The sequence below is a fragment of the Diospyros lotus genome, chromosome 14 (genome assembly GCF_014633365.1).
Source record: "Diospyros lotus cultivar Yz01 chromosome 14, ASM1463336v1, whole genome shotgun sequence".
NCBI classification, from domain to species: domain Eukaryota; kingdom Viridiplantae; phylum Streptophyta; class Magnoliopsida; order Ericales; family Ebenaceae; genus Diospyros; species Diospyros lotus.
The window spans coordinates 10,928,352-10,941,515 of record NC_068351.1 but is presented as its reverse complement, the minus strand read 5'-3'; the positions used below and the strand labels follow the sequence as shown (position 1 = coordinate 10,941,515).

General features: G+C 38.6%; 1 protein-coding gene across 3 annotated transcripts in view; it reads right to left on the bottom strand.

Moving 5' to 3' along the window:
* Positions 1-13,164, bottom strand: part of LOC127790028 (villin-3-like) — a 43,629-nt gene that overhangs the window by 20,338 nt on the left and 10,127 nt on the right. For all 3 annotated transcript variants that reach the window (XM_052319254.1, XM_052319253.1, XM_052319252.1), the window contains 9 exons: positions 12,987-13,086; positions 12,796-12,864; positions 12,469-12,705; positions 12,202-12,379; positions 11,715-11,847; positions 1,779-1,938; positions 1,511-1,661; positions 1,325-1,425; positions 1,077-1,235 (listed from right to left, as the gene is read on the bottom strand). In XM_052319254.1, coding sequence (XP_052175214.1) covers positions 1,077-1,235; positions 1,325-1,425; positions 1,511-1,661; positions 1,779-1,938; positions 11,715-11,847; positions 12,202-12,379; positions 12,469-12,705; positions 12,796-12,864; positions 12,987-13,086 — 1,288 coding nt within the window. The remainder of the gene's footprint in view (positions 1-1,076; positions 1,236-1,324; positions 1,426-1,510; positions 1,662-1,778; positions 1,939-11,714; positions 11,848-12,201; positions 12,380-12,468; positions 12,706-12,795; positions 12,865-12,986; positions 13,087-13,164) is intronic.

The window sequence follows — 13,164 nt, the reverse complement described above, 5'->3', positions numbered from 1 at the left end:
AAGGAGACACTGTACTTGGCTTATTCCATTTCTTATACAACATTTTAGGTTTTCAATGACTGAGGTGATGGATAGATGTTGAGTTATGTGTTCCTTAAGTTTCAGCTTGGAGTCCACAATCACTCATACTAACCCTAAGCGGGTGTGTGACTATTTTCAAATATCTCTTTTCTCTAACAGATGGGCAAATTGCCTTTGTAGGAAAAAAAAAAAAAAAAAACACAAAAACAAAGAAAGAAAGAAAAAGTAAATATTTAAACAGTACGACTCATTTATATTCTCAATCTATACTCTATACTAGGTGCAAACCCTTTGCTTCAAATCCCTAGTCTCTTTCTTGATAAAGGCCATCTCCACCCAGCAATAATTTTGCCTCCATCACCAATAGTTTATATCAAGCTCTATTTGTATGCATCGTGATGATGAGATTTAAACATCTTAGTTAACTTTTTTATTTTGAATTAGTTTGTAATTATGAAAGTTGAACATTTAATCGGTGATTCATGTTTTTATGTTATTCTACTATTTTTAAAAGTTAATAATTGCCAATAATATATTCATATAACTTGAACAATGATATTATTGTATTTATTGATCATTTTTGAACCAGCTATTTGACCGACGAACCATCAGTCAAACAAGCGAACCAGTAACATGGTCGATTCAATGAAGTCCAGTTTTAATAACTATGCTATAATAGTTTTAACTATAGAAGTTACTCTTGTAAAAGGACCATAAAGAAATCCACCCAGTAAGGTACGCACCAAAAAGCCAATTCCTCCATTTCCACAAAAGTGCACCCAAATAAATGCATATAGAGAAAAGACGAAGTCAGAGCGATACCTACTTCAATGCAACATCTTTGATTACACTTATCACACTGAATTTTCATGCCAAAAAAATGAGAATGATAATATGAAATCCAAAGAACCAAAAGAAAAGAAAAATCATATATTAGACAGGATGCCACATGGGTTAAAGATGTATTTTGCTGGTGTTTCAGATCATCATACATATAAATTCAAAGACAATCCTTCCATTTTGTTATTTTAAGCTCGACAATAGAAGTAAATTACCTCAATGCTATCCTTCCCAATCCAATAACACAAGTAGTAGTCTTCTTTCTTGTCACCAGAATGGTAAGTGTAAAGAACGATGTAGCAATCTCCACTATAAAATTTGCCTATATCCTCCTTGGACACTGGAGTCTTGGCACTGCCATTAATGCACCACACCTGGAAAACCAACAGCATCCTAACATATCAATATGACCCGCTAAAATAAATCAACCACCCTGCACCATGGAAACAATTTATGGTCTCACCTCAATTTTTCCACCACCTTCAAGCAAAGGTGGGACTTCCTCAATTACAGGAGCACCTTTAGTCATTCCCTTCACACCACCACCTTGTTGCTTCAGCAGAGCTAGCAGCGGGATGAAAAGTTTCATTATTAACATTTCTATCTGTAAAAATTTCAGTGTGCCTATCAAATAAAGAAGTGAATCTACCTGCCACTTTTCCTCTTCCCTCCTCAGCAGCAGAAGGTCCTGACCCTGATGGCCATGAATCAAAGTTGGACTTGAATGAATGTGTCTCGTAACCTTGAATAAGCCGGGTGATACGTGTTGACTTAGGCATATTTTGGCTACTGACAAATTCCTGAATATTATAACAGCAATGAGAATCGCATCATCCAAAAAATAAGAAAAAAAAAAAAAGAAGACTATAAATCAGCATTTTACACACAACAGCTAGATATAATTGCCAAGGTTCTACCTCAGCAGCTTGGCAGGCAGCTTTCCTGTCATCTACTTGTGTTAACCGACCAGACCAAACAAATACCTCAGCACCACAGTCCAGTAAGTAGCACTTATTATTCTCCAACATTGATTTGGAAAGTTCACCATCTACTAAATTAAGCTGCCCATCAGTTATGCTGCAAAAGTGGAAGCCATAAATTAGCACTTCAAGTTGATGAATGGATATTCGCACCAACCCACCTCTGCTTATCAAAGACAAATTCAACAATAGAATAACATGTACAAGCTTAAAGAGAGCAGCAAAACTGTTAAGGATGTAGAAACTGAATGAGTGACAGCGAATTATGCCTATGAACTTTCTTGAAGTTCTAGTATTAAGCATCAGTGCTAGGATTCTACAAAACCAGTTTCTTCATAAGCCATTTCCCCTCTGGTTCAACATTTTAGTAAACAGAAAATCTAAAAGCTTGTTGCAATAAGTTAAATGAGCTATCTTTCTCATTTTTTGTACAGCATGGAAGCAGGAAGAGTTAATGGTGCTTCCATACCAAACAGCAAATCAACTCACACAAAAATCTTATAAAAGCCAGATGTGATGACAATAGCAAGTTGTAATAAAACAGTGGTAAAACAATATCACTTGTAGACACCAACTGTAACACCTGGAAAAAGTACATAAATTCATATATATATATATATAGGAGATGGGAATTTGGAAACTGTAACACGAGGATAACTAATTGTGGATGAATTTAAGAAGGATTAGGGTTTAATTGAAATTGGAGATAAATCATAGTTTTGAGAGAATGGAATCAAATAGATTATCATAGTTTTGGTTTTGGATGAATTATGATTTGAGCTCAGAATCTGATTGTAGATAAATTGGACTACAGAAATAAATTAAGGATAACCATAGAGGAATTCTCAGAAGATTGGGATTGTAGTCAAACAAAAGTAAGTCAGAAAGTGGAAGCAAAAAGATAAAAAAATAAAAATCAGATGAGGATTGGGATAAATTAAAGATAAAAGAGATCCAGATGGGTTTGGACTGAGGTCCAGAAGCTTATAAATTGGAGCCTTTGGGGAATATAAATCACCACAAAAATCTGAAAGCAATCAAAGAGCCGGAATGTCATGAGAAGGATTAGGAAAAATCACCGGAGTTCTCTGACAACAACAAACTGAGGTTAAGGATGATTGTGGATCATCTTTGTACAAAAATCAGGTGAGTGGTTATTTCTGCAGTAGCATATGCTTAGAAAATTATTCCCATGCATGATTGACACTGTTTTGACATGATATATGTTCTCAATTTTGTTATTTGATATACATATGATCTGATTATTTGAAAACATACAGAAAACATGGATTTGAGAAATTGTTTTGAGAAACAAAGATGGTGTTAGCAAGACATACATATGGTGTTAGCATGAGATTATAAATTGTTTTTGGGACCATGTCAAAGTCCAAGGGTTACTCTGGCAACTTGAATTCGGCTACCCATATGGTGCCATGAATTTCAGTCTCTCTACAAAAGGAGATGAGACTGGTATATTGCTATATGTTCGTTGCTCCATGTGGTACTTGGGGATGGAAATGAGACTGATATATTGGAATATACTGGGTCCCTTTGTACGTTGATGGATCCAGGGCTATATTGCCCATTGAAATATTTATTGTGACATGAATTGATTATTGATTATTATGGTTGCCCTGGATAATTGATGTTTTATACATCCTGAAAATTGATAGCTACACCATGTGACAGGTTTTTAATTGTTAATTCATGCTATCACATTGGGAATATTTGAGAGCATTTGAAAATTGCAATCTGTTTTATTATATATATGTACGAAACCCTTTATTCTGAATATTAATCTTTATGTGAGGTAACCCTCACTGGGCTTTAAGTTCACCCCTCTCCTAACATTTTCCAAGTGAGCAGGATCAGCAGGATTAGACTTGGACTCATATTGGGGGATATCAGTGGATTCAGTTTAGAATATTTTATTTGCAGTTATTTTCAGTTAATTCAGTTTTGTATACCTGAAGGATTTTCGTGGCTATTGTTCTAGTTATTTCTTTTGTAGACATTGGATATTTTTCATTGTCATGAGATGAAAGAATTGTAGGCTTTGTGAGGTTTAAGTCTTGGAGTAGGGTTCATGGCCAGTCACACTACCTGTAAAGAGGGGTGTGATACCACCAGTTTCCTGACTGCATGCACTGGACAATAAGTGAAATGACAGAATTTACTAACATAAAAGCCAAACCAAACCAACTGGAAACAAAAATCCACATTGCCCAACCAGGAAAATATAGATGCAAAAGAATGCAACTAGAACAGATGGAACCATCTTTTAAAGGACACTGCTCGTACCAAAATCTGTTGAACATACCATGTTGCGTATCAATGGTAATGACTCATTCCACAAAGTAAAGTCCCTGTCCAACAAACTCTAGGGATTCAAGGAGATATCTTGGCTGAAATTAGGTCTCCTTGAAAGTAGAAAGTTGAGAATTGTTACTTTTTTGGTGTTTTTGTGAAACATTGAATTTTAATTGGCATCTGTAAAGATTGTAATTATGTATTTGGATTATGATATTTTTTTGCCTCGTGATGATATCTTGTAAGAAACTGAATAATTTTATTCGTATCTAAATATGTACACGATGAGTTCTCTTACTGAGGAGAAAAGGTACAACATAGGAAACCTATATCACACAAGAAAGGAAAGATATATGTACATCTTTTAGGAAAGTTTCCTAATTCTGATTTAGGCAAGTATCCTAAAACAGATTTGGAAACTTCTAAATGCACACACATTGACCAGCACAACTCACGCCTATCCTTCTTTCACAAATTCATGGGAACCAACACTCCCCCTCAAGCTGAAAAATGTATGTTTATCATTCCCAACATGCATATTAGATCTTCAAAGCTCTTAACTGTCAGTCATTTAGTTAACACATCAACCACTTGTTCCTCGGATGGAACATAAGGTATATGAATTAGATCTGCATCCAACTTCTCCTTAATGAAACGCCAGTCTATTTCTATATGTTTTGTCATGTCATGCTAGACAAGATTGTGGGCAATGTTAATGGCTGATTGGTTGTCACAAAACAGCCTAGTTGAACCTTGATCCTCAAATATTTTAGGATGAACCTTAGCCACAATAACTCACATAGGCCAAGAGTCATTGCTCTAAACTCTACCTCTGCACTTGATCTTGCCACAACACTTTGTTTCTTACTCCTCCAAGACACAAGATTTCCACCAAGAAACACACAATACCCACTTATTGATCGCCTATCGGTAAGAGATCCAGCATAGTCAGCATCTGTAAATCTCTTGATGTCCAATTCAACCCCTGTCTTGAACAAGATTCTCTTACCTAGAGTAGCTTTCAAATAGCTCAGAATTTTCCTTACTGCTTGCATATGCTCCTCGGTTGGGTTGTGCATAAATTGGCTTACTAGGCTGACAACAAAGGCAATTGTTGGCCTAGTGTGGGAGAGGTATATCAACTGGCTCACCGGCCTTTGGTATCTCCCCTTATCAATCGGCTGATAGCTAGGATTAACCCATAGTTTGGGGTTAGGCTCCACTAGAATATAGACCCTTTGCCACCTGATAACCTTGTTTCAGCCAATAAATCCAATACATATTTCCATTGAGAGAGAAATATTCCAGCCTTAGAGTAGATCACTTCACTTCCCAAAAAATACTTGAGAGTACCAAGGTCTTTAATCTCAAATTCCTCCTTGAGACTATTATATTCTTTTTCATCATTCCCAATGACAATTATGTCATCTACATACACCAATGGTGCAATGACCCTCTCTTCCCTTGAGTGCTTTATGAAGAGGGTGTGATCAACCCTGGTTTGGCTGTACCCCATAACTATCATGGCCTTAAAAAACTGTCAAACTAGGCTCTTGGAGACTGCTTGAGCCCACACAGAGCCTTCTTGAGCCTGCAAACTTTCCCTGCATCCCCTTCTTGAAATCTGGGAGGTAATTCCATAAAGACTTCTTCCTCCAAGTTTTCATGTAGGAATGCATTCTTTACATCCAACCGTTGTAGATTCCATCCAAAATAGGCTACTAGTGACAAGAGAATTTTCACAATGGTCATTTTTGCCACAGGGGCAAATGTCTCAAGGTAATCTATGCCATATGATTGAGTGTGGCCCTTGGCTACTAACATGGCTTTATACCTTTCTAAGGTCCCATCAGTTATATTTTACATTGAAAATCCACCTGCATCCAACAGATGTGACTCCCTTTGGTCTAGATACCGGGTCCCATGTATGATTCTTCTTTAGTGCTCTCATCTCCTCCAACATAACTTGCCTCTAGTTCTAATCCTTTAGAGCCTCATCAATTGATTTAGGAATCACAATGGAGTCCAAAGATGCTAGGAAGCCCTTGTGTTTTTTGGAGAAACAATGGTAGGACAAGAAATTGGCTAAGGGGTGATAGATACAGCTTCTAACCCCCTTTTGAACAGCAATAGGAAGGTCTAAATCATCAGGAATAGAATCAATTCCGAACTAAGGTTGAAGACTATAAGAAGTCCATATCTTGACTAGGGACTGATGTTGGTGCATGCTAAGTTTCTAGAGTAGGTTGCCTTCGTTATGTGAGATATTTTATACCTGACTGGAGATGGCAGCTTTTGGGAGGTTGCTTGCTCTTGCTCAAGAGCAGCTTGATCAGTATCTTGGTCATGGCTTCTTTTTGAAGAGTAGATAGGAGGCTGAGGAGATGGGATAGAGCAAGGCAAAGGACCAGTACTTGAACAAGCAAGAGGAGATGCTCCTAGGTTAGGAAAGAAGATATCACCACCATTACTTTGGTCACCATGAACCAAAGTCTCCCCCTGGTGACCAACTTGAGATGGACCAAAAAATGGAGTAGATTCCACAAAGGTTATGTCTTTAGACACACAGAACTTCCTAGTAGGGGGATGGTAACATTTGTACCTCTTTTGAGTGGGTGAGTAACCTAAGAAAACACACCTAATAGCTTTGGGATCAAGCTTATCCCAGTGATGCTTAGGTATGTCAACAAAAGAGACACAACCAAACACTTTTAAAGGAAGAAGAGTATGCAAACTTGGGTCAAGAAAATAAGTAGATAGACATTGAAATGGATTCTGATGCTATAACAGCTTGGTTGCAACTTGGTTAATGAGATAAGTTGTTGTAAGGACAGCTTCCTCCCAAAAAGTCCTAGGAACATTATGGTGATGGAGGAGGGATCTAGCCACATTTAGGAGATGTCTCATCTTCCTTTCAACTACTCCATTTTGTTGTGGAGTATCTATACAGGAAGATTCATAGGCAATCCCTTCTTGTTGGAAGAACTGATGCAAGTGATGATTAAAATAGTCTCACGTTATCAGTTCTAAATTTCTAGATAGGGGAACTAAATTGGGTTGAAATCATTTTATAGAAATTTGGTAGGACAGTTTTAATAGCATTTTTATCTTTTAACAAGAAAATCCAAGTCATTCGAGTACAATCGTCAATATATGAGATAAACCAGGGAGCCCCAGAACAGTTAGGAATTTTAGAGGGGGACACATTTGAGTGAATTAATGTAAAAGGTTTAGAAGAAATTTTATTGTTGATTGGGTAGGACACACGATGCTACTTGGATATAACATATACATCACATTGAAATCTACATGGATCTAGGGTACCAAACAATGTAGGAAACATATTCTTTAAGAGATTGAAAGGAGAATGACCAAATCGGTAGCGATGCCAAATATCTTTATGATCTGAGGTGACCTGAGATGAGCAAGCAACCTGTAGCTGATCTCCTTTAGGATAATTTCTCCCCCCCCTTCATCAAATAGTACAGCCCATTTTGTTCTCTAACAACACCAATCATCTTCCATGTTGTTATTGCCTAAAACTCACACATATGAGGGGAGAAAATAGCAGGACAATTCAAATCTTTGATTAGTTGATGAATAGACACAAGATTGGCAGACAAATTTGGTACATGAAGTATCTGTTTAATAGGAAAATTTGGGCTAAGGATGACCTTGCCCTATCCTGTGATTGGAACTAAGGTTCCATTGGCTATAGTGATTTGTTTAGAGATTTCATGAGGTTGATAGGTGTCAAAAACATGGGGATTAGGGGTCATATGGTCAATTGCTCCTGAATCTAGGATCCAAATATCATTCTTATTAGTTTTAAAGGTAGAAAATGAAGCAGAGTGTAGACAACTACCTGGATTACCTTGATGAGCAAGTGAGCAGGCCCCATCTTGAATTGTCTTTCAAAAAGATTTGAGTTTGTTGATTTCATCAGAATTCAATTGAGTAAGATTAGAACCCAAGGGGGATTCTGTCTTATCAGCTGATACTCCTTCTTCTTGTCCCTTGCTAGATGGATAAGCCTGGTTCTTTGTTGCCATGCTTTTGAAGCCTCCCATTTGGCTCAGAATAGCCTCCTTCCCATGGAGCTTAAAGCAAGTATCTCAGGTGTGCCTAGGCTTCTTACAATAAGTGCACCATAGTCCTTCTCTATTGGAGGTTCTAGATTAAACCTCTACTTTCCCAGCTCTAAATCTTGCTTCTTCTCCTTTATTTAACACCATAGCTAAACCTTCTGAGTTGGATTCGTTAAGCATAGCAACCCTCCTATTCTCTTCACTTCTAACCATAGCAAAAACCTCATTAAGGGAAGGGAGTTTTTCTCTACCCAAAATTTGCAATGTTCATCAAAGACTATCGTGGCTAGTGCACAACCTACCATCATGGGTGCCGGGACTGTGGATCATGGTGGTAGATTATGGTCCAATACAAGATATAGGACTTGTCCCACATCAGAAGTTTGAGCTCTTCGTGTGGGATTTATAACCTCTTGGGCACCCTCCCCTTGACAGATAGCTTTTGAGGGTGAGTTCTACCCAAGTGTTGTAACAGTGGTATCAAAGTCGACCCCATGTCTCCCAGTTGCAATCATGCGGCAACAAAAGTGACGCCGGCATTACAGTGTTCGTCTGGGACTAGCCTTGGCTAGTGCACAACCTATAGTCGTGGGCATCGAGACTGCGGAGCATGGTGGTATGTTATGGTCCACTACAAGGTATGGGACTTGTCACACATTGAAAGTTTAAGCTCTTGGTGTGGGATTTATAACCTCTTGGGTACCCTCCCCTTGACACCTAGCTTTTGAGGGTGAGTTCTACCCAAGGGTTGTAACAGTTCTTACTCACCTCGAGTTGCATGATATTCCACAGCCATGACATAATCTAAGAATCTTTAATATCTCACGCAGGGAAGGTAGGATCAGTGGCTTTAGGAGGAGGTGCAGTCAGGTGACTAATCTTCCCACACCCCTGAGAAAATTCCTTACCAGCTGGGCCCATTGCAAGTAGTTTTTACCATCTGGACAATAGGATTGATGGATTTTCGACAGCTCTCTTGCTCCAGCTCTAGTTGGGTGATCAGCTGGGGATGATTCTCTAGTTTCCATGTATGGGGTGACTTCTGAAATCTCAGACATGATCACCTCTGCAATTGGGTAAGCAACAAGGCAGCAATGAAGGCTTGGTCAACAAGAATAGGCAAAGAAAGAATAGAGACGTGCAATGAAGAAACACTAGGGTTTAGGGACTTAGAAAGCTATTGTAGGCTTTGATACCATGTAAGAAACTGAATAATTTTATTCACATCTAAATATGTACACGATGAGTCCTCTTATAGAGGAGAAAAGGTGCAACATAGGAAACCTATATCACACAAGAAAGGAAAGATATATGCACAGCTTTTAGGAAAGTTTCCTAATTCTAATTTAGGCAAATATCCTAGAACAGATTTGAAAACTCCTAATTTGGAAACTTCTAAATACACACACATAGTGTAACATCCCGCTCGAGCGATAGGAAGAACCGGAACAACTTACCCTGATGGGCTTACACGAACTTCCCAGGGGGGTCACCCATCCTTAGATTATCCCAGGTTAAGCACGCTTAACTTGAGAGTTCTTTACCAACATTCAGCCCAAAAGGTATCCAGCTGGTGTTGTTTCCTTTCTTACACTATCCTCGATATATTCTAACTTCTCTGGGCTCTCGGGGTATTACATTCTCCCCCCCTTAAGCACATGACGTCCTCGTCATGCGACCTTACAACCAGTTCCAGATCTCCCCCCGTGCATGGCCGATGTGGGATTCGCCTAAGGTGCCTACACGCACCCCCATAGGGGCCTCACACCCCCCTCGGGACTCAACCTCCTCGCTGAGGTTTGCCCCACCACCGTGCTCAGAGGCTCGGGGGTCGGCTCTGATACCACTTGTAACATCCCGTTCGAGCGATAGGAAGAACCGGAACAACTTACCCTGATGGGCTTACACGAACTTCCCAGGGGGGTCACCCATCCTTAGATTATCCCAGGTTAAGCACGCTTAACTTGAGAGTTCTTTACCAACATTCAGCCCAAAAGGTATCCAGCTGGTGTTGTTTCCTTTCTTACACTATCCTCGATATATTCTAACTTCTCTGGGCTCTCGGGGTATTACACATAGACTAGCACAACTCACACCTATCCTTCTTTCATAAATTCACGGGTACCAACATATCTATTCTCTATGTATAATTTATAAGGGTAAATTCCAGTTGGACCCCTGTAGTTTGGGTCATTTGCATGGAGACCTCTTGTGGTTTAAAATTGTGATTTAAAGTCCCTATGGTTTCAATTTTTTGCATGCACACCCCTTCTGTCACAAACACCATTAATAAAATCCTAATTAAACTAAACTTCCGTTAATTAAATATTAATTAAGTTAAAATAAAACTAAATTTAAATAAAATAAAAATTAAAAAGTAAGAAAATACCAGAATGATCCATCTTCACTGTAATTAAAAAAAAATCAAACAATACTAGTGGTGGCCAGCGATGACCGCCAGCCACCATCATGGCTCCATCACCAATGGGTTCAGAACCTACCAGCAACGGCAGACAGCAAAAAAGTCGAACCCACATGAGTTTGATTTGATTTGCAGAAAATGAATTGAACCCAACATTGATTAGACAGAAAGAGGGGAGAGGAGAAAAGATATAGAGATCACCAAAAAGAAGAAGAAAAGGCGGAAGGAGCAGCAGCAGCAATTGCAGAAGAAGAAGAAGAAGAAGAAGAAATTCAATTAAGGAACAAATCCGAAGAAGAACCTGCAATGGTCGATCATCTCTCCTCTCTCAGATCTTCATCATCTTCTTTTTCTCTCCTTCGAGACCACTGAGTCACTCAACCTCCCCTTTGCTCAATCTCCCTTCTTCACCATTGGGGGTTCCAACAATGGACCCCATCGCTGGTTCCAGAGATGGGTTCCATGGCTGCTGCCAGCAATGGTGGTCTGCCATCTTTTTTTTAATTTGAAATTTTTAATTACTAATTAGTGAAATTAAGAATATATTAAGTTAAATTTAACTTTAGTTTAACGTCATTTGTGTTAAAAACTGAGGGTGTCCAAACAAAAAAATTAAACCACAGGGACCTTCAAAGCCATTTTTAAACCACAAGGGGTGCTTGTGCAAATGACCAGAACCACAAGGGGTCTCAGTGCAATTTACCCAATTTATAACTTGTGTATTAAATTTTTTGCTTAGATTTGTAATACAATGTTACAGGAACCCTTGTCAGTTCCTCTCCAACTATTTGAATAAGGTAGTTTTTCACTTTTAATTAATCACAATTTCTTTTTCTTTAAAGAGGATTGCTTAACCATCATGACATAAAAATGAAAAGATAATAAGCCTACAATAATTCAAAAATGCATCTGTTGGACACAAGAAGAAAACTTATCTATGACATTTAGCAGGAGACTTCTCTGGATTTGATAGTTTAAAATCCCATTCCACAAAAAGCATGTAAATGTCATTATTTTGAGCGTTCAAAATTGGATGTCATGAGAGAAGAGTACCTGTAAAGTTTAGGAGGAGTCTTCTCTGGAATAACATCATCTTCACTAGCTACCTTTTTGCTAATTGGAGCAAACCCACCAAATATGACCCAGAATTCACCTGAATCTGACTCAGTTTGTAGCTTTCCATCATCTGGCTCAGTCAAAAATTTTATGAGAATAACATGAGAATGTAAGCAAGTTCTTTTAAGTGAATGTGAGGGATCCAACCCCAAGGATATATCAAATGCAGGACCCAGCCTTCCAAAGGAAAAGTCAAGGTATCTGAACTCCTCTCTTCAGGCCACAGCCTTACTTGAAGAAATACAAGTGTTTGCTGCTGCAAGGTGGTAAGTGGTGCTGGTGCACATACTCCAGAAACAAAACAACTCCCTTCCCCCCCCCCCCCCCCCCACCAACACGAGAGAGAGAGAGATGCATTCTGCAAAGTGCAAAGAAGTATAGCCAAAGATGACATAGCGACAGTTCTAAAAGCATATAAACTTACCAACAATTGCAACGTCACATTTTCCTTCGTGATATTTATCTTTGAAATATTGAACTACTTCCAATGCCTTCGCCCTTTCCTGGATATTGGAGTTGGCACCATTGAATTGAAAAATCTTCTCTTTAGTGTCCAGGACAAAAACATCATCATGATTTAGAGAGGAACGAGAAAACGGGACCTGGATAAGATCAAGTCATGGTCATAATTTAGAGCAGATTCACTTTGAAGGTTTATGTAACAAGCTCAGAAGTCTGAAGGCTCTAATACCTGCTTCAAATGGACAACTCGTTTCCCTCTACAGACATATAACCGTGTTTCAAATTCTTCCTCCTCAGGTTTCTTAAATCCAGATGCAAAACCACCCTCCAACGGTATAATACATGGCTTGAAGTAAGAGAGGAATTTGTCAGACTCGTGACCTTGGAGTTCTCTGTGTTGTACTGCACGCCCACCAAGAATTGCATCAAGTTCTACAGTTTTAATAGCCGCCGTTCCAGATTCATCCTATTAGAAATTCATTAGAAAAATAAGAAAATAATTCTGGAAAACTAAAAAAAAAAAAAATGAACTTCAACAAAGGAAGTGGGAGCACACCTGGCTTGTCTCTTTCCCAAGCCAGAAGTGAATGTCATACAAATAAGCACCACCTTTTCCAGGACTTGTCTGCAGAAATATATTAGATATATAAGAACTATAACTGTATGGCCAAGGAACAAAATACTGTTTATTTTCCATTCAAATTATCAAAACATTTCCATGTACTAGAATATGAATTCAGTGCACACCTGCAAGATGATGTATGAATCACCTGAGTAGAATTTACCATGATCAGATTTTGGCAAAGGAACTGGTTGAAAGTTCTCAATTCTCCAAATTTCAGTTCCTCTAGAAAGAGTTAAGTACAACTTCAAAGTGAATTTGCAACTAGACAAAATCAAGTATGATTGCACAGAGGTCAAATTA